General features: G+C 55.8%; 1 protein-coding gene across 5 annotated transcripts in view; it reads left to right on the forward strand.

Annotated features, from left to right (window-relative positions):
* Window positions 1-24,859, forward strand: part of MROH1 (maestro heat like repeat family member 1) — a 105,009-nt gene that overhangs the window by 31,225 nt on the left and 48,925 nt on the right. For 2 of the 5 annotated variants that reach the window (XM_045004402.1, XM_045004401.1), the window contains exons 10-30: window positions 724-802; window positions 2,687-2,800; window positions 3,873-3,946; window positions 4,797-4,916; window positions 6,931-7,041; window positions 7,716-7,860; window positions 7,981-8,021; window positions 8,745-8,886; window positions 10,079-10,131; window positions 10,988-11,095; window positions 12,276-12,395; window positions 13,409-13,531; window positions 15,591-15,737; window positions 15,956-15,982; window positions 18,118-18,240; window positions 18,676-18,755; window positions 19,291-19,426; window positions 20,715-20,810; window positions 21,434-21,538; window positions 22,925-23,060; window positions 23,778-23,890. In XM_045004402.1, coding sequence (XP_044860337.1) covers window positions 724-802; window positions 2,687-2,800; window positions 3,873-3,946; window positions 4,797-4,916; window positions 6,931-7,041; window positions 7,716-7,860; window positions 7,981-8,021; window positions 8,745-8,886; window positions 10,079-10,131; window positions 10,988-11,095; window positions 12,276-12,395; window positions 13,409-13,531; window positions 15,591-15,737; window positions 15,956-15,982; window positions 18,118-18,240; window positions 18,676-18,755; window positions 19,291-19,426; window positions 20,715-20,810; window positions 21,434-21,538; window positions 22,925-23,060; window positions 23,778-23,890 — 2,193 coding nt within the window. The remainder of the gene's footprint in view (window positions 1-723; window positions 803-2,686; window positions 2,801-3,872; window positions 3,947-4,796; window positions 4,917-6,930; window positions 7,042-7,715; window positions 7,861-7,980; window positions 8,022-8,744; window positions 8,887-10,078; window positions 10,132-10,987; window positions 11,096-12,275; window positions 12,396-13,408; window positions 13,532-15,590; window positions 15,738-15,955; window positions 15,983-18,117; window positions 18,241-18,675; window positions 18,756-19,290; window positions 19,427-20,714; window positions 20,811-21,433; window positions 21,539-22,924; window positions 23,061-23,777; window positions 23,891-24,859) is intronic. The other 3 variants (XM_045004403.1, XM_045004404.1, XM_045004405.1) reach the window with 3 other exon arrangements.

Raw genomic sequence — 24,859 nt, forward strand, 5'->3', positions numbered from 1 at the left:
CCAGCCTGGCCTCTCACAAGAGCTTGTTCTCGGGATCAGGAGTTGAGTCCCTGATTTTAACCAATACAGTTATGCAGTAGTATCAGCCAAAAAGATCTGAACAGCCAGGATCTTTCTGGCACAAGTAGACAGTGAGCAGCTTGCTTCGGTATGCTAGTAAGAAATGTCCTGTCTGCAAGCTGGAGAGGGAGCAGATAAACTGCATATTGGAGCAGCCTGCAAAGAGCAATTTTTAGTATTTAAAAGAAGGGCGTCTGCAATGACTTGCAAAGGAAATAGATCGTGCTCTGATCTTGTTAAACTACCCATGAAATGGAAACGCGTAGCAGCTCCAAAAACCCAAACCCACAAGCTAGCAGATCCCCTATGCCAAGGCCACTGCACCCCCTGGCCCCCCAGCTTGTCCAACGAGCCGTGTCTGTGGAACCAATGCACTCTGCTAGCACTGAATGACCGTGGAGTGCCAAGGTCTGTGCTAGCAGGTGCACGCAGCTTCTCCACGCTACTTCACAATGATCAAATGTTCAGCGTGCTCTGGGAGCATCACACGCAGCACGTGGCGTGGATTCTGGGACTGCTGGGCTTTTCCGCTGGCCATGTCCAGCTGTGAGCGTGGGCTTGGTGCCTGCGAGCTGAACTCAAGTGGAAAGGCTTTGGGATAGGGGCTGAATGCCAGGTGCTGCCCAGCTCTCATTGATTTGACTGACTGTTTCCCTCCCACAGATTTGTGCCCCGGTGGAGTCCTCCGTCCCCCTGAGTTTAAAAAACCACAACGAGGTCCTTCGATGCTTCACTGTCCTTGGTAAGGGCTGCAGGGGGCTGAGGGGTGAAGGCCGAGTCCCCTGTGGACTCTCGCTGTGACTTACCTCCTGCTTGTCTACGGCAGTGTGTGTGGGTTTGAAATCTGCAGAAATTCTCTGCCTCCCTGTGGAAGTGCCCGTCATAGCAACAGCAAACTCTCGTGGTCGGCATTTGTGGGAAAGGGGCTTTCCTGACCCCCTCTAAGCCAGTCTCCTGGCATGTTCAGGAAGGCTTGAGCTCCACCTGGTGACTGCACAGTCCTGAGATCTGGCTGTGTTCGAGGGGAGGCAGAAAACCAGTTTCTCACCTTGTCTGGGTGGCCAGTAGGGTTTGACAGACTTCAGTTCTGGGAGGGGAGTGGAGAAATGGGACAGACTGACCAGATTCTTGTTCTGACTGTCCCACCTGGCTTCAGGCTTGGTGAAAGCAATTGCTCACGTCCTGTGTGGAGACCGTGCCAAAAGCAAGCAGGTTACAGGGCACCATTTGCTCTCTGGAGCTCCACACTTAGCTGAGGTGCTCGCTGAGATCTGGCCATTGAAAACTTGGCCTTGGACTGACTTGGCTTGAGTATGAAAGTTTGCTGGTGTGGCCTGTCTCAGGGATGCTGAGGATTCCAACCTCTGGTGAATTCATCGCTCTCCGAAGGCATCTGGTTTCACTGCTCAAGTTCCTAAGGGCCATTTAGCAGAGTTATGGCAGATGACTCTGCTGCCTCTTCACACAGACAGAGGCTAGTAATGCAGCATATGGCAGTTAGCCCTCTAGCTTAGCCATGTACGCTGGAAGGGATAACGGGGACAGACTGGCTTTGCATGGACCCTGGCGGTTTTGCTTAGAGCAGCAGATGGCAGAAGCCAGACTAGGTGGCAGGATTCCAGGGAGCCCCTCCGAGCAGAACTCCACGCACAGCCTCTGGCTGAAGGCTCTGTGGAAGGACTGAGCTAACTGAATTGTCTCTGGCTACTAGAGTCCTGCATAAAACAGCCCTGATGTGATTTCTAGCACTGCTGGAGCTCCTGTACGGACCGAGCCCTGTAGCCCCCAGGTCTGGCAAGCTTCCCTTTCGAATGATTCATACTTGAAAGGAAGCTTGTGGAATTGCCACTAAAGCAGCAGTAGTTTGATTAGGATCCTGCTAGACTTCTGCCTAGTCACGGTCAGATGACTTCCCCCTATCGTTAGCACTTGTGCTTGAAAGCCTTACAGCGGAGCAGCACTTTCAACTGTCTTTATGCAAAGTAGCAACACTAGTTCTGAGAGGGCTCGAGTAGGTCTGATTCCTTTCTCGTATGACGTGTTTGACTTATGCCCGTGCACCTTGCTTCAGCTGGTTCCCCTGGGGCTGAGCCTGAAATCAGCCAATGCATCCTTGACAAATGCAAGGTGTTGAATGTTGGAAGGTGTAACCTGACCTCCTCCTGCATGGTTCTGGGTGGTTTGGAAAGAGGAGGACGTGCATGTCCACTTGTGGACAGCTCTGCTGAATGTTCAGCAAAGGTCGCAAAGATGCATAACCAGTGAGGGAGACACATACTGAAAATACGGCAGAGGCATTGCACAAATCAGCAGGCCACTTCCACTGGAGTATTGGCCACGTGAGCCAAGATAGCCGGAATAGAGGGTGTTGGAATGGCTTTTGAAGTACAAACTGCAAAGCCACAGCCTTCAGTAGCAGAGGGGCCTGTCCCAGCATGCAGTGCACCAAATTGAGGAGAATACCCCTGGCTCATGCCCAGAGGCGGCATTGCCTCCGGGGCCCTGTAGTCTCTGGGCTGCAGGCCTGTCAGACTAAGGTGACTGCCAGCCACATTTGGCCTGAGGCCTTCCTGCTGACTGCTCCTGAGCTGAGAGTGTCCATAATGGGGGCCTTGTTCTTCTGCAGCCTGTACGTTTCCTGATCGCTTGCTTGGCTTCCTACTCCCAAAGCTGGAGAACCACAACGAGAGGATACGTGTGGGGACGCTGATCATCATGAGGCAAATTATCAACTGTGCCTGTAAGTAACACAGGGACCAGCTCCCTCCAGCGCCCAGGTGGGAATTCCTGCTCGGTGCTGGGCCATGTGCTTGGGGAGCTAGAGCTGGGGGCTGGGATTTAAGAGGACTGACATCATTCTGGCAGGCAGTCCCCGATTCCTTCGGGGCAAGAGGAGACCATGTGATCTAGGCTGGCTGGCTGCACAGCGCAGGCCAGAGAACTTCCTAGCACGTGTCTCAGACAAACACCCTTCACGGCCTTGTGCCCAGACGAGCCCTTACGCCAACATCATGATATTTAGTATGGACTCTGCCGTGGAGCATCACAAGGCAGGAACGGTGGGGCCACCCTGCAGGACATGGCTTGGGATTTAAGCTCCATTCCTTGCTCCCAGCCCATTGTGGGCAGACAGCACTGAGGAAATAGCACTGTCTTCCTCGGGCGGGGGTGGAGGGAGCCAGGAATCCTTAGGCCTGGGAGCCCCCAGGCAGGTGAACAGCTTGCGGGTAATCCAGATGCTTCCTCTGAGCAGACCTGGCCTAGGATAATCAGCTACACAAAGCCTTTCCCTTAGTAGCCAAAATGCCTCAGGGCAACTCAACTCTTTATTGCTGTGTTAACTAATTGGGCTCTCAGCTTCCACCACATGGGACTGTTCTCCTGGCTTAGTTATGGCCGAGCGGACTCTGGTGCTGGATGGCAAGCCTGCTCTGGCCTCATCCATGCCTCTTGGAGTAGAGCTGCTCCCTTCCCAAAGCCCAGGCATGTAACTGTTAGCAACTCCACCCAGACTAGCCAAGTGTTCACCTGGACTTTCTGCTGGCACAATGCTGCCCCTGCCCTCTTGGCCGCTGGAGTCCACTCCTGCTCAGTGTGCAGAACCTGAATGGAGGTTGCAGTGTGGCTTTGTATCCAGTTGCTTGTTAGGTGGAAAACCAGCTTCTTTCCCACTCAGTGGCCCTTCGAAGTGGGGAAGGAGAGACGTGCACATCTGGTCAGGGAGGAGGCCCTCTGGGGCCAGGCCCTGTGATCCTGTCAGTCTGGGTAGGGAGGTCAGCGATGAGTGGCTGAGCCGTTGTTCTCTCTTCCAGCCTCTCAGATGGAGATTAAAAAGCCCTTTATTCTTTCTTCTATGAAACTTCCTCTGCAGGACAACAGCAATAAGGTAACTGGAAACTCCCTCTGATGTCCCTAACTCCCGGCTGGCCACGTGGTGAATGGGGCTTTTCGGGGCTCCCCTGCCCCCAGGGCCCTGCGGCGCTCTGCTCCTGGCTGCTCTGCACGTGCCCCACGCGGTACCAGCGCGGCTCACCATGGGGCTCCCTGTCTCGGCCCCCCTTCTCATTCTAGCCCCTAGGCCTGAACACTCCCGCTTGGCCCTCTGAGGTCACCTTCTGTCTCTTCTTCAGCTCCCTCCTCTGAGCACTCCTGACTCGCCAGTGGGTTCCCCTTGTAGGACTCACCCATGTGTGATTACGATAAGCCTCTCTCATGACTGGCTGTTGTGATCCTTGTCCTCTGTCCCCCTCCCTCTGTGTGTGTGTGTGTGTGTGTGTGTCTAGTTTAGACATCAGCCGGCCCCATCTCTCTCCAGCACTGTGCTGAGCCCGGGCTCTGAGAAGAGTTCCTGTGGCTAATCCGGCTCAGCAGGGCGTGGTTCTCGCAAAGCACCAGGGTTTGGCTTTCAGTCTAAACGTGTGGCCCAACAGAGCCGTGGCTGGTGCAGCCTTGGGAGGCTCCTAAATCACTTGTAAAGAATCCCCTCTGGGGTGCATGGCAGCGTAGTCCAGCTGCTGGCTTGCGTTCGTGTAGGCCCTTCCTCAGCAGGTGAGCACCGGGGTCGTGGTTGGGGCCGTCTGGATCACTGATCCTGTGCTCGGTGCCTACAGAGACTGGGTGGAGGTCAAGGACCATTACTGCTAGTCCCCTCCTGCTGCAGGATACTGGCCTCTGCTGTGCTCGAGGGGCTGCCGCTGGGGAGTTTGCTGCTCACCCTCTGATCTGCGTTCCGGTAGGTGAAACGGGCTGTGGTGCAGGTGATCAGCGCGATGGCTCACCATGGCTATCTGGAGCAGGCGGGCGGGGAAGTCATGATCGAGTACGTCGTCCACCAGTGTGCCCTTCCTCCTGACACGGTAAAACTGCCATGATGCAGCCGGTTCTTACAGTTACTGTGCCTTGTCCCCTAGATCAGGGCACGTGACTCACGGGCAGGACTGGCTCTGAGCCCTCGGGCTGTTCGCCTGGGTGTAAAGGTCATTTGTCTGGCCTGGCGGTGGGTGGTAGGCGCTCTCAGCTGGGCCTGTGTGGTCTGTCTTGAGCTCATGTGAGAGCAAATCTTGGTTTTAATTCTAGCCAGCACATCCAGGGGCAAGGGCATCGGAGCCTTCCCAAAAGCGTTTGGTGGAGGGGGAGCCCCCCCCCCCCGAGGCCCTGTCTCCACTCGTCTTCTCGCCCCATCCAAGCCAGAGTGGGGCCAGGGAATCTGCCCCCCCCAGGATTGGGGGGGCCAAAAGCAGCCCCCTGCCCATGTCCCTGCCCCCTGGGCTCCCCACTCAGGGCAGGTGGAGGGACCCACTCCTCACAGCTACCCATGCAGCTCTCCTGGACCCAGCTCTGGCCAGGGGGTGGGGGGGTGTGGCGGCCTCAGAGCCGCAGTCGTGTCCCCCCCGCCCCAGTAAAAGCCATGCAGGCAGCAGTGGGGAGCCTGGGTAGACCCTCCATATGTCCACAGTGCAGGTGGGGCTGGGGACAGCAGCACCCAGCCTGTGTCCCTGTCCCCCAGACTCCTGACCGGGGCAGGTAGCGCGTCCGTGTCGTGGCTCCCACAGCTTCCCACGTGACTCTTACCATGCCGGGCTGCGGCTCAGAGGCCCCACTTGTCAGGGTAAGAGCCGTGGGGAGCGGGCATGGAGTCGCAGAGCCTCCACCTGCCTGGGCCGGGTGGAGAGCCTGGGGGCAGGGCCGGGGGCTGCTCTCTGGGTCCACGCCGGGGCTCCCCAGCCTGGCTCCACACTTCAGAAAGTGGGAGGTCTATTGCCCCCCGGTATCCCCCCGTTCCGGCGCCACTGTCCGGGGGTGATTGTGCCAGGAGCTCAGTGGCCGAACCCAGAGTGTCTGAGCTGGAGCAGCCAGCAGCTGCCCTTGCCTTGGGAGTGGAGGGGTGGCTGTGGAGATCGGAGTCCAGCGCAGTGTGGCCAGCCCAGTCTGCTGCTAATGGTGGCCTAGCCTGGCAGGGACCACTCTGCTGCAGACTGCACTGTGGAGTGCTGCAGGCAGGCCTGGGAGCCTGGGTTTCTATTGCTGCTTGCACCCCAGAGCTGTGAAGAGCCTGAGGAGCTGGCACACTTGCAGGTGTGGTCCTGAGGTGGGCAATCCCCCCGCGGCACCCCCATCTGTCAGTTCTCCACCTGCGCCTTATTCCTCTGCCCCGTGAGCTCTGTCCCTGCCAGTCCTCTCTGGTCTCCTTGCCCTCACGCAGTCCCTTGCGCCCACGCTGCAGCATCTGGCGTCACAATTGCTGGAACTTCCTCCCTGACTCCTTCCGCGGGAAAAGGGAAGAGCTGAGCTGGACTGGCAGGGGTGGGGGTCTTGGCAACTGATTCTCCCCTCCTTCGCTTCCAGCCAAAAGCTGGGGGAAGCCTGAGCACCCAGGTAAAAGGCCAGGGTTAGGCCGTGCCTGCCTCTCGTGGGCTTCCTGGGCCTAGTCATCTGGGCCCAAATTCTCAAGTGTCCACTTGAGACGTGGTGCCAGGCTGGCTGGCTGCAGCCCCAAGGCATCGGTTAGAATGGGGAGCACTCGCATCTGGGAAAGCCCAAGGTGTCAAGTCAGGCACCCAAAATTCACAGATGCTTAAAAATAAATGAAAAGGCCGTACAGTCAGTGCTTCCGTTCCCGTCAGTAAAATGGGTGCACTCTGGCAGGAGGGCGGCCTGCAGCTCCTTCCAGAGACCAGGTGACTGATGTGCAAGGAGTCAAAATAGCATGGGGTGAGGAAGGCAGGAGCCTGTGGTGATCCCAGGGTAGTGCTGCTGTCTGCTGAACATGCTGTATTGGTGCAGCCGCAGTGGAGAGGGAGCTGGCCTCTGTCTCCTGGGCCTGAGCACAGCTCTGTTCCTCTCTTAACCTGTGGTCTTGCTCCCTTACAGCAGCCCAGGAAGCAGACGCCGGAAGCTGATGACTTGACTAGCGACAGCGTCCAGAACATCAGCATCAATACGCTCTTTCTCATCAGCACCACTGTCGACAGGATGGATGCGGTGAGTCTGCGTAGCACTGTAGCTCCCTGCCTGGGGCTCAACTCGGTCCGAAGCCCGTACTGCCTGCCTTACCAAGCACGTGAGTTGGGAATTGCCAGTGCGTTAATGCACTTGGTAAGAGCTGGCCGGGGATGCTGTTTGTCCTGCACAATCTGCTGTCAGGGTGCTGCAGTCCCAAAGCAGGGCGCAGATCTCCCTGCTCTCTCGTCAGAGAAGAGAACAAATCAGCTCTTCACTGAGCTGTTTGACAATCGGAGTCCAGTTGCTCTTTCCTCTAAGCTGAGGGCATCTGGATTTCTAACCTCTGAACAAGGAACTGTCTCGGATGAGTTTGTAAAGTGGTGGAAGATGAGAACGCCTTGATGTCCGTTAGCGTCCAGGTTCAGAGCAGGTGTACAAGGTGCCGGCCAACTCGAAGGGCTCTGTCCTTTCTGAAAAGAGCACTGGTGGCTCCGAGGAGGTGGATGTTCAGTTATTCCTCCACCTTTGATGCCACACGGTGCCCCTCAATGGAAACCCCCCTCCCCTTCCCATCCAGCCAATCCCGGTGGCCCTCTGTTTCTCATGGGGCTATCAGAGTCCTCTCGGTTCAGCCCCTTGGGCAGGGACCTTCTCACGCTCCCCTGTAAAGCACTAATGGTGCTAGACCAACATGAGTGACTTGTTCTCCACAGGTTCTCTGGCCGTATCTCCTGGAGTTCGTGACCCCCATACAGTTCACCGGTGCCCTGACTCCCCTCTGCAGGAGCCTAATGCACTTGGCTACGAAGAAACAAGAGGAGGGAGAGAATGCCTTCCTCATCCACTACGACACCCATGGTTTGTATCGGCAGCTGCTCTCCTGGGCAGACGCTGCCTGCTTCCAGCAGAGCTGCTGGTCTTGTGCTCAGGCTCTAGGTGAGCACGTGTCCCATCTGACGCTTGTTTTTGTATTTGTAGCCAACCTGCCGTCGCCGTGTGCTCTAATGGCGAGGCTGCTGGTAAGTGAGCTTGGGGCTGGTCTGTCTGGGTTCTCTGTGTGCTGAAAGAAGGTGGCATTTTCTTCCCTTGACGGGGTGGGAAGACCAGGCTGAGAATGGGCTGCCCTGGTGCTAGTGCCCCCCGACTACCCTGCCCAGGGCATCGGGACCCAGGTGCCCCCAAGCCGGGGTGCTGTAAAAGCCTGGATAATCGTTCCTCTGGGCCTTACTGCTCCTGTGGTCTCTAATCTGAGCTGGACGTGCTCTGATCCTGGGAGCAGCAGCCTGGTCCTTTCTCCTGGTGGAGTTCTCTGCAGTCTGTCCGTCCGTCCTATGAGCCGGGGAAACACTTTCAAAAACACCCTGTGTTCAGAAGTGACTTGGGCACATGGGATTCCATGTGCCTAAATCACCTATAAAACAGGACTTGGGCACTCTTGGAAATGTTACCCAGGAGCTTCTTAGAAACCAAGCCCCTCCACTCTTTGATATTGGAAACTTCCTCCCACGGCTCAGGAAACGGGATTTACCCTCATGTCCTTGGCGAAACACCCCGTCTCCCCACTGTCAGCTGCATGCTTGTGTGCTGGCTGCTGGTGGTTCCGTGATGGCTAAAGCAATAGCGCTGGGTTGGAGGAGGGGCGGGAAGCTGTATTTAACCTCCACATCTCTCTGTAGCCTTCCAGTGTGTGTAGGAATTATACACACACCTGTGAATTCACCACCTGCCCCATTTCCCCCCAGACTGTCTCTTCACAGCCCTATGTAGGGGACGGACGGGGGGCAGCCGCTCTGCGTCTGCTGAATGTATTGCACCTGAATATCCATCCCATGCTGGGCGAGCTGTGGAATAAGAAGATTCCCCCCTTAGTAGAGCACTTGGAAGGTAAGGCATTAATGGGCCGCGAGCGAAAGATTCTTCTTTCGAGGCCTGCGATATCTAAAGGCTGTCGCTGCACTCGGACACTGCGGGGATGGGCAGCAGTCGGGAACTACTCAGCATTAAACTGCCTATTCAAACATGAAGGGGCCACGCAGATCACTGTAAGCAACCCACGAGCTGCTCCTGCTGGCTGTCTCCTGCCTCTGACTGCAGCTTCCAGGAGGCAGCCCTCCTGCCCTGTCACGCAGGGCTGACTGACGGTGCTGTGTCCTGGACAAGCCTGCCTTCAGGCGTCAGGAACCAGCCACACCTTGAAGCCTGTGGAGCAAAATCTAGAAAACCACAGAAGAGAAACACTTGGCCAATTAAGGCTACACATCCTCTGATCCCTGCTGTTCCTGGAAGGCCAAGGCAGGGAAGTGCAGCCAGGATTCTGCAGTTCAGCCCATGGTGTCAGTTGCTACCTTTTAACACGGCGCAGCAAGTGACCCATCCCCTGTCGCCCACTCCTAACTTCTGGCAAACAGAAGCTAGGGACACTTCACTAGAAGTACTGAGATTATTTCACTGGGGTGGGGGCAGTGTGACCCGCCATTCCAAAAAGTGCACAGATTCTTTGGTGTAAGTTCACATTCTTTGCAAGCTCTTCAGTTGGCACCTGGATTAAATGACTGTTGTTGCTGCTGTAACTGATAACTGGACTCCATTTATGTCTCCCAAAATACTGCATTTAAACTGATTTAAATAAAAGGTAACTGGGTTCCTCTCCAGCTGCATCCATAGAATTATAGAACTGGCAGGGACCTCGAGAGGTCATCTCGTCCAGACCCCTGCCCTCATGGCAGGACAAAATATTTAGACCATCTCTGACAGGTGTTTAAGAGCAGGTTGGACAATCTCCAATGCTGGAGATTCCACCACCTCCCTAGGCAATTTATTCCAGTGCTTAACCACCCTGACAGGTAGGAAGTTTTTCCTAATGTCCAACCTAAACCGCCCTTGCTGCAATTTAAGCCCATTGCTGCTTGTCCTGTCCACACACTGGCCTTGTTCTGAGAACTAGTAACTTGTCTGTTGCTGTGTTTGGAGCATTTGCTCTGCGATCCCCAGGAGAGCCTGTTCTGCCTGCCGCACTCTGGGCTTTGTGGTGTGCCGATCTGAAACCAGCACTCAAATGGTTTGGTTTTCCTTGTAGCAAACACGGAGAAATCCCTGTCCCCGAAGGAGTGGGAAGACAAACTGCTTTTGGTAAGAATGTTCAAAGGGGTGTAAGCCGGTACTGTTAATGGGATGTGCATGCATGGGGGAGAGGGGGGTCGGGGGAGCACTTGGAGACCCTGTGTCTGCTCAAGAGGCCGTTGTGCTGCCTGAGGGTTTGTGTGGCAGAGGGAGCCGTGTGCAGAGGCACAGTCGTGTGCCAGGCTGTGGGCCTGGAACCCAGAACTCTGCTCCCGCTCCGAGGTGGTTACGTGTCCTCAGTCGCCCTTGACTGCTCTGAAGAGACGTCTCTGGGGTCTCAGCTCGGACAGATGACGGGGCTCAGGAGAGCATAGCTGCTGATGGGTTCAGGCAGGGCCTGGTAGGGAAAGTACCCGACCGTTTCATCTCCAGGTTTACTGGCTGGCGAGAGGGCACGAATCCCAGAACAGCGTGTGCACAGGGGATTGTTAAAGTTTAAAATAAGGCCTGGCGCAATCAAGGAACTCCCGCAGGGGTTCCTCCTGCTCCCGGGAGGAGGCAGCGCGCGGTTCTCCGGGAAGAATCCTCCTCAGTCAGACTCATTCCAAGGAGCACCAGCGTCTGTGCTGAGAGGCAGAGTAGAGTCGGCAGGTCTGGCCTCGGACAATGACAGTCACTAACCTCTGGGGCCCTGCCTCTTCCGGCACAGAGGAGCCTGTATGCGCCCCAGTGCTCTGAACGGTGCCTGCCGGGAGCCTCCATCACAGGGGGTGTTTGAATTCAGACACTCAAAGCACCGAGCTCTCAAACAGAGGCTTAGACACGCCCAGCGCTTGGGCAGGGGATGGCTGCACGTGGCCCTCTCGTCTTGCACACTGTGAGACTCTGACTAGAAATCAGTTCTCTCCATTTCTTTCACCTGCAGTTCCTCCGGGAGACGCTGACGGCGATTTCTGACAACACCTGGATTTGTCAGTTCAGCACGGAAATGTGCAAGCAGCTGAACAGCTACAATTGCTTTCCCTCCGAGAAGGTCTGTCGCTGTTTTCCTGGGCTTGTATCCCTGGGGAGGTGCAGGGGCCGGGTGCTGTGGCATTCAGAGGGAAGCATCTGCTCACAGCCAGGCCCAGCTGGAGGTGATGGGGAAGCTTGGGGCTGATCTTGGTCAGCTGAGGCATACAGCAGACGACGTGGATTCTAGGTGCCATTTGGAAGAAGTGGCGGTAGCGGTGTCACCAGAGGCGGCGCACAGCCGTGAAGGGGGTTTGGGCCGCTGAGTTAAGGAATCGCCCAATGGTTCAGTTACTGTAGTTGTGGTGAATTGGCCCATGTTTGCGTGAGGCAGCCAGGGTCTGATGGGTGCAGCCAGGGAGGGAGTGGGTGGCTTTGGGAGAAGAATGGAGCAGGATTTAGGGTCTGCCTCAGTGAGGGGCTGAGGGTCACCAAGGCTATGGGTCTCCATGGCAGCAAAGAGCACAAAGGCTGAGGGCTTGGGACAGAAATGACGTTCGACCCAGCTGTGGTGGGAGGAGAGGGGTGCAGAGACTGACTTGAGTTTCCTGCATACGTGTGGTAGCTGGAGCCCAGAGCTGCCGAGGGGTGTTAATGAATTGCAACAGTTCTCTGCCGTGGTACTCGAGTGCTGAAGCAGGGCTGGCTGTTGGGTGTTTTCCAGAGCTCTGTGTGCACAGGCCCATTCCCCTGAGAGCGGCCGGCCTGGGTTAGAGCGTGACTGAGTGGGTAGACATGCCATGGGCTAGATGCAGTGATAACAGCTGGTTCTAGCATCTGAATGGTTGAGCTAAAAACTGAACTTGGCACTTCCCTGCTGTAGCCTAAGCTGGCTGCTGCTTCTCTTTATAGACTGACCCCTGCCCTGCAATGCCGCCCCTTCCTGTGCCGATGTATCCTGGGTTCTTGTGTCCTGTTGCATTGTCACTGTGCAGGGCCACACCCTGTCCTCCCCTTGCGCCTGTGAATGCTCCATTGCGAGAGGGAAACTTCGGCCAGTTGGAGTCTCGGGTGCTGAGAGGGGTCAGATCGATGTGTGCACTTGGGCTGTACCGTCAATACGGGATCTTCTCCTGTGCCGTGGCTTGCGTTGCAGGGTAGCTGGAAGCTAAGGGGAAGGCCCTGGGTGATATCTGCTCTCCTGAGGGCTCTGCTGGTGTGTTGGTTCCATGGGACACAATGTTCCTCTTCTTGTCTTCCAGAACTTCCTGTATAAGTGCATTGGGACGGCTCTTGGGGTCTGTTCAAACAAGGATGTGGTGCAAAAGCAGCTTCAAGAGCTCCTTGAAACAGCCAGGTACCAGGAGGAAGCAGAAAGGGAGGTGAGCCAGCGTGTGGGTCAGCACCACCGTGCCCTCCCGTGAGAAGGGGCTTTCCCACTACGTGCCCTGCCTCCCTCTGCGTGTCGCACACCCACTGAATGACAAACCAGTGCAGGCTCCAGCCCTCTGCCCCTACCGGGACTTTTATAATCAGCTTATCCCACCTCCTCACGTCTCCCTCCGGGTTTGGCCAAGCCTCAATGGCCAGGCAGAGGTGGCCTGGAGATAAAGCTGCTTCCTACCCTTTCCCCAGCGCCGCACTAATCATCCCTGCTTAGCTCCTGGCCTTGTTTGAGCCCGACAGCTGTCTCCCTGCCCACTCCAGCTAGCGCCTGGGCGGGAGCGGGGCTTGCCAGAAGCTGTTCGGAACAGACCGGCTCAGTACGGGGGCTCCGAGGAATATGGGCTACCGCAGGAAGAGGTGGGACTCCCAAGAGGTGGGCTGTGTGGGTCAGTCAGAGTAACACCTTGAACCACGTTAGCACCCGGCTGCTAGACGTGCAGTGTTCTGGGTGAGAGAGGAGAGGAGCCCTCGGGTGCCTGCCTCTGGTGGTCTGTCTTTCCTGGGAGTGATTTCCCTGCTGATTACATGGGCTCCCTGAAGTTCCCCTGCGCTGTCACCTGGGTACAGGATTCTCTGTCGTTAGCGTAAGCGGCCGCGTAGCGTTACTTTGCACTGTTCCTGTATCCGGGGTGAATGTTACCCCTGCATCTAGTCATGTTTAGAGGCAGCACAGACGTGAGTTAATGGTGGCTGCCTTGGATCCAGATCACACGCAGTTCCAGGAAGGGCCAGTTTTAATAAACGGGCTGAAACTCCAGAAACCAACTTGCAAGCTGCCCCCCCCCCCTGTATAAAGACCTCTCTGAGCCGCTGCTCCGTGGAGAGCGAGAGCTGCCAGGGCCCCGTCAGCTGAGCACGGTTTGAAAGCCTGGTGTTAAACCACCAAGACTTGGGTTTTGAACAGGCCAGTCAGTGCGGGTGAATTAATAGCTCTCTCCCCATCCTCCAGGGACTTGCCTGTGGCTTTGGGATCTGTGCAATAAACCACCTGGACGAAACCCTGGCCAAGCTAGAAGACTTCGTCAAATCCGACGTCTTCAAAAAATCCGTGGGGCTGTTCAGTATCTTTAAGGTACGAGGGCCAAGTAATCTGGAGGGGGCAGTGGGGGCAGGTGCCTCCAGAGCCCTGTCACGGTCCGATCTCAGCACTGAGCAGCTGTTCTCACTCAGCTGCCCAGTCCCCGGGGCTCTCACAGGAGTGTCGCTGGCCGCAGGGAGGAGCGGAGGGTTGGGAACTGGGACCTCCTGTGAACTCCAGTCCCAGCCCTGCCTCTTCCTTGCTGGGAGGCCTTGGAGAAGCCACAACTTCAGTTTCTGCGTCTGCCAAATAGGAAGTCTCTCGTGGGAGGTGGAGGATGGATGGTGAATAACACCAGTGCGTTACCTGTTCAGAGCAGGGTGTGGGCCTAGCCTCGCACGTCCCCAGGGGGGCGGGGATTGACTAGATCGTGCACGAGAGCTGGCAGCCAGAGCCTGCCCTCAAATGCATCTGCACTGTCCCCGTCTGAGTGGGAATCTGATGCCCAGGGACAAAGCCCTGGCTGGGGTGATTCAGTTGGGGATTGGCCCTGCTTTGAGCAGGGTGTTGGACTAGACACCTCCTGAGGCCCCTTCCACCCCTGCTATTCTGATTCTCTGTAACTTGTCCAGGGGCATGCAGTGTGCAGAGTGGACTTGGCCTGGGCTTGTCCCCCTTAACAGACATTAACCAGACCTTGTCAAGTCCTGAGCAGTGTGGAGGCTACTGATGGAGGGTGACAGAACAGCCTCCTGCCCTCACTCCCACTATGCTTTGTGCACCTTGGGCCCAAATCCAGGGCCCTTCACACGCGACAGACAGACCTAGACTAGGGGTAAATCCAGGGCTGGCTCCAGACCCCAGCGCGGCAAGCGCACGCTTGGGGCGGCATTTTGCCGGCAGGGCGGCAGGCGGCTCTGGCGGACCTTCCGCAGTCATGCCTGCGGGAGGTCCACCGGAGCCGCGGGACCAGCGGACCTCCCGCAGGCATGACTGCGGAGGGTCCGCCGGAGCCGCCTGCCACCCTCCCAGCGCACCCTCCGCAGGCACGTCTTCAAGAGGTCCCCTGGAGCCGCGGGACCGGCAGCGCGCCCCCTGCGGCATGCCGCTCTGCTTGGGGCGGCCAAATTCCTAGAGCCGCCCCTGGGTAAATCGTCTGATTTTGGCCAAAGACGCGCACAGCGTAATGGGTGGGGGAGGAACCGGTCTTGAGGCAGGAGGCCCGTGTGTCCTGGCCAAGCTGCTCAGCAGAGCCGTGGAAGCTCGTAAAGAGCAGCCTGTGAAGGGTTACTGCTCTTCCTGCTGGGAGGGGAGGGACTTGCAGTGCTTTCACTCCAGGGGCCTAGCTGTGCTGGGGGGTCGGCCCTCCAAGGTTACTCTGCGCTGACCCCTCCTAGAACCGTGGCTCTCCGGACCATCACCCCAGCCCCCCACAGCCTTCAGCCAAACCTCTTGAGAAAGGAGCCCCTAGGAAACAAAGGCCACTTCAGACCATGGACTCAGCCCACTCTGGCAAGCCCAGAATTTGCACTTTGGGGAGGGAAGTAGATACCCACCTGTGGCAGGCTATCTTGCGTGTAAGTGAGGGCAGTACATGGCAGAGGGAGCCGGAGACTCGCTTTCTGGTTTGGTAGAGGGCATGTGAGGTGTCTACAGCTGGAAAGAATTCTCTGGCTAACCCACCCTGCTGCCGGTAATTCTAGTGCCCAGAACCCAGACTCGCAGCCAGCTGGGGTCTCACATGGATACTCTCAGGTTGGGTTCACGTGCTCTGCAGACTGGTGGCTATTTAGCATCAGTCCATTGGTGGCCCTGCAAAGGATGGTGCTGGAAGCAGGGTCTAGGGGCTGCCACAGAGCTCTCCTGGCCCACGTTGCTCCGGCACAGGGATGTAAACGGCACGGGAATGACGTCTGTGGGAGAGCTGCAAACCGCAGCATGGGCCAGAAACGAATACAAAGGGAACCAGGAGTATCTGAGCCCCCCTCCCTGGGGGGAGGTCCCATTCTGGGGGCACGTACAGACAGACTGGCCTGTAGGGACCAGTCCTGCCTTGTCATGGAGATGGACTGGGTGGCCCAACAGGTCACTTCTTTCCTCTCTCTCGTCTCAGGACCGCAGCGATAACGAAGCGGAGAAGATAAAGAGCACCCTGATCTTGTGCTATGGCTACATAGCTAGGTATGCCCCCAAAGAGCTCGTGCTGTCCAGAATCGAAGCCGACATTCTCCGGAACGTCTTCCACTACTTTAACACCAGGGTAGGTTGTTCGAATGTCCCCTACACAGGGAGGAAGCAGCTGACTGGTGACCTGCCCATGTGCGTGTGAACGAGTGAGAGCAGCCTAGGGGTGTGCAAATGCTGCATCTGAAAGGGCCCAGGCCAACCCCTGGATGGGCTCGTGCCGTGTCTTGGGAGGAAGCCGTTCGCTTCAGTGTTCGCTAACATCACTAACGTGTGTTTCTTTTACTTGTTCAGGTTCTGGGAATAAAGGTAGAAACCAAGGTACAGTGTGAGGCATTAAATCTGACCTACTCTCTGCTCTGCCTGCCTGTCTCTGTCTCTCCGTTTGATCACTCTAGAGAGGAGACTAGTAGCTTCCTAAATACCAGTGCTCGTGATTGGGGTCTCCGGGCCGTGCCCAGCAGGGAAGTCTGGCATCGGGGAGGAATGAGACCATCACAGGGCTGAACAGCAGAGTCCCCCTGTGCCCGAGTGCTTGTGCTGAGGGGCCGAGAGCCTGAAACACGATTCTGGTCTGGAAGAGACTAAAATGGCCCCCCACGCTCTCCAGGTCAGCTGGCTGTAGTCACTGAAGTCGGCTCCTGTCAGCAGGAGGGAGCTGGGGTCCATTCCTTGCTTTGTGTGCCACCAGCAGGGTTCCTCTGGCACAGGGTTACTGTGCAAACTCACTGAAAGCTACCGGGCTCATAGGTGTCCTGGGCAGCCTCCTTTGCCTTGCAGAGCCTCTCTGGTGACTGCATGGAAAGGAGACACCCCAGCTTGGCTCTCAGATCCCAGGCAGTGTTGATGGGTCTGTCAGTCTTGTGTGTTCAAATTGTGCATGTGCTGCAGAAACTAGAGAATAACCCAGAGCCCATGTGCCGCTTTTCACAGCACAGTCGCTCCTTAGACCTTGGTGTGCGTTTCTCCCCACCCCAGCTCCTTTGAGCAGCACTGACGTGCAGTCAGCCTCCCTCCCACGCCTTGTGGGCACGTAACTAGGGGAAGCTTAGTGACCCCAAGGTCTAGTCACAGCTCGGCTAAAAGTCCCTAACCACCCAGAACAGGCGTTCAGTGGCCAGACACCCAGGTCACTGTCTGGGGAGGGCAGCTGCACTCTGCTACTATCAAAGACCGAAGAACAAAAACATGGCATTTGTCAAGCTCAAGCACCTCCTTCTGCAGACTCACTAATGTCTTTTTCCTTCTGGTTTCTTGTTGGCACTAACCCCTTCTGTACCACGGCTTTCTGGGCACGCTCTGAGCGGTCGGGACGCTCACTGGCAAGCACACTGCTGGCTCCACAGCCATCTCCAGAGGGTCCCCGGTGAAGGGTGGGTGCTAGGACGGTGCCTTCATTTGGGGAGCTGTGGCACTGTCTCAACTTGCATGTACCTTGGAGGAGAACCAGGCCATGGTACTTGTTATCCCATGTCCGGGATCTAAAGGGATTGGGGCCCTCTAAATGAATCCCTGTGGCAGTCCCTTTATGGTGCTGTAAGGGATGATCTGCTGTTTTGTGGGGTGACTGGCAAAGCCACTGGCAGTGCGAGGAACGTTCCACCTGCCGTGTGCCTGGGGGTTAGTGTGGCAGAGTATGTAGAAATGGACAGGGACGCGTTGTCTGCTGGTGAGGAGTGCGTCTCAGCCCTGCTGCTGGATAGCTCCATGCTATTTCCTCTGGGGGCCCTGAGGCCTGGTCCAAAATGCAGATTCCTGAGCTCTTCGTTAAAAACACTGGGCTTAGAGCAAGTCTCCCTTTAAGGTGGCAGCTTCTGTGTTCTGAATCTCCAGCACGTGCACCTTGTCCTTGGGTGCCACTTCACCAGGTGGGAGGTGCAGGCGTCTCTTGGGACACTCTGGCTGGGTGGAGGCTGCGTTCGGATCAGGAGATTGCTGGCTCGAAAGCCCTCGGGGGCTGGGATGCTTGTTACTGAGGGGATGTCCATGCTACAGTGCCAGCACTGCTGCTGTGCCACTCTAGCAGCATTGTGTAGATGCTTCCTACGCTGACAGGAGAGCCCTTCGGTCGATGTAGGTGGTCTGCCCCCCACAGGCGGAAGCCAGGCTGACAGAAGAATCCTTTTGTCAACCTTGCCACAGCTACACCTTAAAATGAAGTTGACCTAGGTACTGTTCTGAGAGCACTAAATCTTTCCCAGCACTGAGTGACGTCATAGATTGACCTGAATTTTAGGTGTAGACCAGCCTCCGTGGCTGTAGCCTGCACAAGAAGCAGAGCTGGGAGCCCCCACCGGGACAACAGGAATAGAGGCAGGCGAGGAAAGAGCCGCTGTGCTCACCTTTTGAGGGGTGGCTGAGCCTGCCAGCCCAGTGCACCCCAGTCAGGGTGTGGGGTAGATACACCTGGCCCTGGACCTGCACCTCACTGCTTGTCCTGCAATCTCTGCACTCAGGATTTGACGCTGAAGCTGTGCCTCATTCGGAGCATTTGCATGATCAGCCAGGCCATTTCTAACAGCGCACAGTCCGACGCCTTCGTCTTCTCCCGCAAAGCAGAGCTGCTAGCTCAGATGCTGGTAAGAGGAAACTCTGGGTCCTGACTGGGGGGCTGGGTTAGAGAGACACAACTCTGCCTCAGCCTGGGATTCTGGGGGGAGGTTCTTGGGTGTCTGTCCCCTTTCCCAGGGGCCAGGGAGGAAGTTAGTGCAGACTGGGAACAGGCATGTAGAGACTGGAAGTGGAGGATGGTCGCATGGTTTGCTGACAGTATCAAATGAGCGGGTGAGAAGGAGGCATGGTGACTGTCCGGGTTCAGTGGTCTCCTGCATGCGGATGTTGGCTTGGGACTGGGAAGGAAGGGTTCATGGCTGTTCTGTGGAGGTGGAGTTGTTCCAGGACCTTGCGTGGCCTGTGTTCTGGGTCCAAATGTTTGTGGTCTCCTCAGGACAGGCTGCCTTTGAGAGGGTGCTGAGTGTTGGATTTCTGCTAAAATCTCTCCCTTTGCATGCTAGGAGTTTATCAAAACAGAGCCACTGGATTTGCTGAGAACTCCTATTCGCCAGAGAGCCATGATCTCCTGCACATACCTGGTGTATCCTTTCTCTGTACTCCCACCTCTGTGGAAATAATGAGAAACCACCTGCCGAGGCAGCTTGAGCTGCTGTCTCGTGTGAGTGGTATGAAAACCACGTACAATCTGCAGTGCCTGCCCAGCGCGTGTGCCCAGCCCAGGAATTTGGATCGAGACAGTCTTTGCAGAAAACTTCTAGCTAGTGCCCATACCCACCCCTGCTCCCCACCTGTCACGAGCTTGCTAATAACCCTCCATCTTGGTCTTATTGCTCAGGCTCTGCACTAAAATCTCTTCATGCAAAGTAGAAAGCCAAGGGCCTCACTCTTCGTTTTAAATTCTGCGAGAGAGAGAGAGAGAGAGAGAGCTTGTTTCTGAGCTAGTTAAAATCCTGCAGCATGTCACTGCTCCTGACACAGATATGGAGACCAGCTCTGCCATTGGCTACGCAGCTGTGTCAGCAAGACTGCAAATTAAAATGCTTCCTATTGGCTGACGGGTGTGGAGCAGCTCCCTTTAGAGAACTGCATGTAGCTGCTCTTAACTCACTGGTCAGCATCCTGGAGCCTCCACTTAGCGAGCGTGAGCACGTCGAGCTGATTGATACCTGCCTGAGCAGTGTGCTGGCCCTTCCTCCACTGGATGTCCTGAAGGAAAGAGATGGGCACGTGCCAGATGCCTTGCATAAGGAGGTAGAGAATTGAACTGCCAGTGGGCTGAGGTGGGATGGGAGCTGTCTGAGCTAGATAGTCTGCGAGGTGCTTGGAGCCTGTTCTGGCAGAGCACCAATGGGATGCAGAGCTGGTGTCCGGCAGCCGTGTCTGTTCTCAGTGCTGTTCTTCAGATGTTGCTAGTCACTGACCTCAGCTGGACTGGAACTAACAGTGGTGGAAAGTTGTGTGTGCCGGGCCAGTCCCATGAGCCACTTCGTTCTTTGTCAGCGGTTCCTTTCTGGTGCAGCTGGGCACTGCGTGTCATACGGGCATCGCTTCTCCTTCACTCGACCAGTGCAACACCTGTTGGGGAAGCCCGGCCCGTAAACGCCTGCTCACAAAACACAAGGAGGAAAACACTGATAAGCCTCCAAAAATTCCACGTGTATAATACTACGTTCCCAGAGTCAAATCAGAACAATCCAGGCACCCGGAAAACTGGCCGTTTGGTGGAAAAGGAGTCTTGCCCTGAGCGGCCTTTGGAAGCCCCTAGGGCTGAAATAATGGGGTTTTGTTGGAAGATCTACGTATGGCTGAGCTGTAATGAATAACAGCTTGGTTATTCGCCACCCAACCATTGCAGCATGCAGCTAAAGAGTAGCCCCTAAAGCTCTGTACTGCAGTTACAGGGCAGCTTTCACATGTACTGCAAAGCAGAAATTGAAGCCATATCTCTGGGCTTGTCCTGTTAACCAGAGATCAGGGGCAGGCAGCTCTAACCAGCTTTTAATAGAGCACCTACAAACTTTCCCTCCAGAGTCTGAAACCCTCTGTTTTCTGGGATAACTTCTGTGAACCAGAATGCATCACGTGTGGCCTGAAGATCCTCCTGGCTCCTCCTGGCACTTGTCACACTTGGAGACGTGCTAGTGAGTCAGGAAGTACTGGATTTTGGAAAGGGGAGGGTTTTTAAAGCCTAGCAAACGTCAGTGCTACCTGTCCCAACCCCCGGGTAGCAGGTGCCATGCAGTCTAAGCTGGAGCCATTCCCTGCTGAGAGTTCCAACCCGCAGGGTCACTAGAGCGCGTGCCCAAGCAGATCCAGTTATGGGAGGCCTCGCTTGCTGGGCCTTGCATCTCTGTGAGCTTCACCTTTGTACCCAAGAGGAAGGCAGCAGCTGCTGCTCCATGTTATGCCAGTTATTGCAGCAAGCTGTTAGCCCAGGCCTCACGCAAAGCTCAATGTCCTTCTGTAGCCCAACCGACTCCATTGGGACAGATCTGAGTGGTCACCTGGACAATAACATTGTGCCTTTTCCTCGTTCTAGACACTCTACCACGACACCATCAGTGCCCTTAAGGACCTGCTGAAGAGCATACTGCAGAAGGACCTGACTCCCCATGGACTGCAGAGCATGTTTGAGGTGGGTGGCACCAGAGTCTCGGGGGGGGGGGGGAAGAGTAGGAAGGCTCCTGGCTACCAGCTAGCTGGCTGCATGCCATCCTAATGCTGAGCAAAGGGAGGAAGATGGTGAGGGTTTCTGGTCACTTCTCTCAACATTATTTTCTGGTATTTTGAGGCTTAGAGCGAGGTGCCCATATCTCAGCCACCTCTGGTACTCTGCCCACACAATGGCTAGCTGGGCTGCCTGCGTCTGCTCAGCCCCACACAGCAGCACCCCTAGTCTGTGTCCCATACTCTCCTTGTTCAACAGACTAGACTGGGAGTTCAGTCGGGCCGTCTGTGGACCAAAGGACACGTGGTGTAGATAGATGGAGGGTGGCAGCATTTGCCCTTGGCAGACTTGGTCCTGGGAGTTCCCTGAACCCAGAGTTGAGAATTGGCCCATCCTCAGACTGCAGTGATCTTCCTGAGCATAACTGCGTCCCCTGCCTCGGTGTCACTCTGACCCAGATAGGCCCCAGCATGCAATGCTCTGTAGAGGCCATAGCCCAGGGGCTGTGCCGTACGACTCCACAGTCTCTGAGGGCTCGGGACAAGCCTTCAGCCACCTCTGAGTTCTTGTCTTGGGGTCTGTCTCTGCAGCATCTAGGCCCGTGGATCCGGTCGAGCAAAGAGCACGAACGTGAGCGAGCGGTGGAGGTCAGCGCCATGCTGCTGGAGTTCTACCGGGACACACTGAATGTCAGTGTAAGTAAATGCAGCTTAAGGACATGCCCATCCCCCAAGTAATGGGGACCCTGCACCACCTGGCTCACAATGGGGGTGTGGCGAGTGGGAAACTCAATCCCCTGCTTCCTGCTCAGCCTGTTGCACTGGTCCATAGAACTGTAGGACTGGCAGGGACCTCCAGAGGTCATCTAGTCCAGTCCCCTGCACTCATGGCACGATTGAGTATTGTCTAGACCATCCCTGACGGGTTCGTCCAACCTGCTCTTAGACATCCCCAAGGATGGAGATTCCACCGCCTCCCTGGGCAATTTATTCCAGTGCTTCACCACCCTGACAGTTAGGAACTTTTTCCTAATGTCCAACCTAAACCTCCCTTGCTGCAATTAAGCCCATTGCTTCTTGTCCTGTCCGAGGTTAAGGGGAATAATTCTTCTCCTTCTTGTAATAACCTTTTATGTACTTCAAAACTGTTATGTCCCCCTCAGTCTTCTCTTCTCCAGCCTAAACAAAACCAATTTTTTCTAGGCCATGTTTTCTAGCCTATATAGATATATAAAATCTCCAATTTGTCCACATCTTTCTTGAAATGTGACACCCAGAACTGGACACAGTACTCCAGTTGAGGCCTAATCAGTGTGGAGTAGAGCGGAATTACTGCTCGTGTCTTGCTTATAATACTCCTGCTAATACATCCCAGGATGATGTTTGTTCATTGTTGGGTTGCTTTTTAAAAAAAATGTATCATTTCCAACAGTGTTACACTGATTCATATATTTGGCTTGTGATCCACTATGACCCCCAAAAAGCAGCAAAGAGTCCTGTGGCACCTTATAGACTAACAGATGTATTGGAGCATGAGCTTTCGTCGGATGGATCCGACGAAGTGGGTATTCACCCACGAAAGCTCATGCTCCAATCTGTCTGTTAGTCTATAAGGTGCCACAGGACTCTTAGTCTGGATCTGTAAAAGCAGCAAACATGGCTCCCCCTCTGATATATGACCCCCAGATCCCTTTCCGCAGCACTCCTTCCTAGGCAGTCATTTCCCATTTTGTATGTGTGCAACTGATTGTTCCTTCCTAAGTGGAGCACTTTGCATTTCTCCTTATTGGATTTCATCCTACTGACTTCAGACCATTTCTCCAGTTTGTCCAGGTCACTTTGAATGTTAAGCCTGTCCTCCAAAGCACTTGCAACCACTCCCAGCTTGGTATCGCCCACTGACTTTATAAGTGAACTCTCTGTGCCATTAGCTAAATCACTGATGAAGACATTGAACAGAACCGGGCCCAGAGCTGATCCCTTGGTACCTCCTGACCTGTTCCACTTGCCCTGCTAATGCTGCATACCAAGGACGTGCTGTTCATTAGCGCCCATGTGTGTGTTTCCCTCTCTCCTGCTCAGACCGTGGTGCCCTTTTATAACCTGGGGGTGCTGGTTGCACTGTTCTCCCCCCGGTGTTCAGACTCCCTTGCCAGCATTCGCCTGCGTGCTGTGGACTGCGCCTACTATCTACTCTGCATACAGCTGTGTTATGAAGGTAAACGAAAGGGATGAGGAGGGGGAGGCAGCGTCACTGCCTAGGACAGTCTGAATCAGCCAGTGCTGAGGGAGCCCTGTGGCCTGGCAGCCAGTGGGGAGGGAAATCCCCCTTCTGCTGCTACTGCCTGGTACCCGGGAGTGCCTGGAAACCAGATGCTGATGCAGAAAATCTTTCTGTGGAAAAATGCATTTTTTTTGTCCGCTCCATGAAAGTTTGTCTTGGTGCTGTACAAACCGATCTAGCACCGCTGGGCCCTGGTCTGTGACTGGCGCTGTGCAGCACAAATCGTGTACTATCCGTGGGCCTGGCGTTGAGGAGGAAGCTCTGCCCAGGAGAGGGCGCTCCTCCGCTTGAAAGGCGTCAGTGGAGCTGTGGGAGGCAGCAGAGGAAAAGCCGACTATACACGACGTAAGGGAGGCTGGTGGGGTTGCAAACATGGCGAGACCACAGAGCTGGGAGTTCAGACTCTGGGTTTAGTCCTGGCTTGCAGGGGGCTATTTGGAGTGAATCGCTTCACCTTTATAGCCCCGCTTTCAGATGGGGAAGAGAGTGTGCCACCTCCCTGGGGAGGGCAGGCAGCCAAGAGGCACAATGATCCAGTCTCGGGACCTCCGACCACGTCCGAGGTGCTGCGTTGGTGCCAGGTAGAAAGCACGTGGGGAACTCACGGCTGAGGAGCAGGTCTGCTGAGTCTGCTGCTTGTCTCGCATGTAGGATTCGCCCACAATTACAGAGATGAGATGGTTGAGAGGCTGAAAGACCTGAAGAAAGGCCTGGAAGATCCTGACTTCACCATTCTCTTCAATACCTGCTACAACATTGCCATGGTAAGGCTGTGAGCCCTGCGCACGCCACCCAATCCTGGTTTCTTCAGGGTAAATCCCCTGTGCTGGGGCCGGAGCCCACAAAGGCTCCAGTCCCCTTGTCTGTGATCTGGAGCCTGCTGTGCCCGGAAGTCTGCTCTTCCAGCCGTGGGCTGTCGGTGGCGCACGTAGGGTTTGGATGATGGCGAGAGGGGGCGGCTCGGAGAGCCTGGAGCACTTGGTGACAGCAGTGCTCTAAACACCTGTCTAGACCAGGCCATGGCACGTAAGGGGCTTTGCTGTTGAGCCCTGTGACTGCCTTTGGGCACCTGTTTTATAAACCGCAAACAGGAGTGCGTGTCCAGGTGTCATGTGGGAGCGCCTGGCTTCCTTCCAGCCTGCCCCTCGTTCCGAACTCCTCGCCCTCACCTGTGTGGATAAGCAAATGCCTCCTGCTGGGAAGTAGCAGGAAAGCGGCAGCTGTCCCGCAGCGCCCCAGAGCTGTCCGTGCCATGGGGGATCCTGAGAGAGGGTCTGCTGTGCTGTCCTTCCTCTGCCAGTGTGACTCGAAACCAGTCGCTGTGGCAGCTCTTGATAATGGCTGTGAATGTAGTAGCAGGGGAGTGGTGAGCTCTCAAGGTCCTTGTACCGTACCTGGCCTGGGAGCACAGGGTGGAGGAGCTGCCCCAGCGGGTGAGGTGAACAGAACTCTCAGGCAGTGTGAGCACTGACATGTCGGGATTCTGCATCTTAGTCCATCCCACACCGTTTCCCAAAGAGCCCAATTACCTTTAGAGTCACAGACTTTAAGGTCCAAAGGGACCATTATGATCATCTAGTCTGACCTCCTGCACATCGCAGGCTACAGAATCTCACTCACCCACTCCTGTATCAAACCCCTAACCCAGTGGTCCCCCAACCTTTTTCGTCTGGCGCCATGGAGGACTGTGGCGGCCGATGAGCATCCTCCAAAATGCCGCCGACAAGTGCCGT

This window comes from Mauremys mutica, chromosome 2 (genome assembly GCF_020497125.1).
Source record: "Mauremys mutica isolate MM-2020 ecotype Southern chromosome 2, ASM2049712v1, whole genome shotgun sequence".
In the NCBI taxonomy this organism is placed as follows: Eukaryota; Metazoa; Chordata; order Testudines; family Geoemydidae; genus Mauremys; species Mauremys mutica.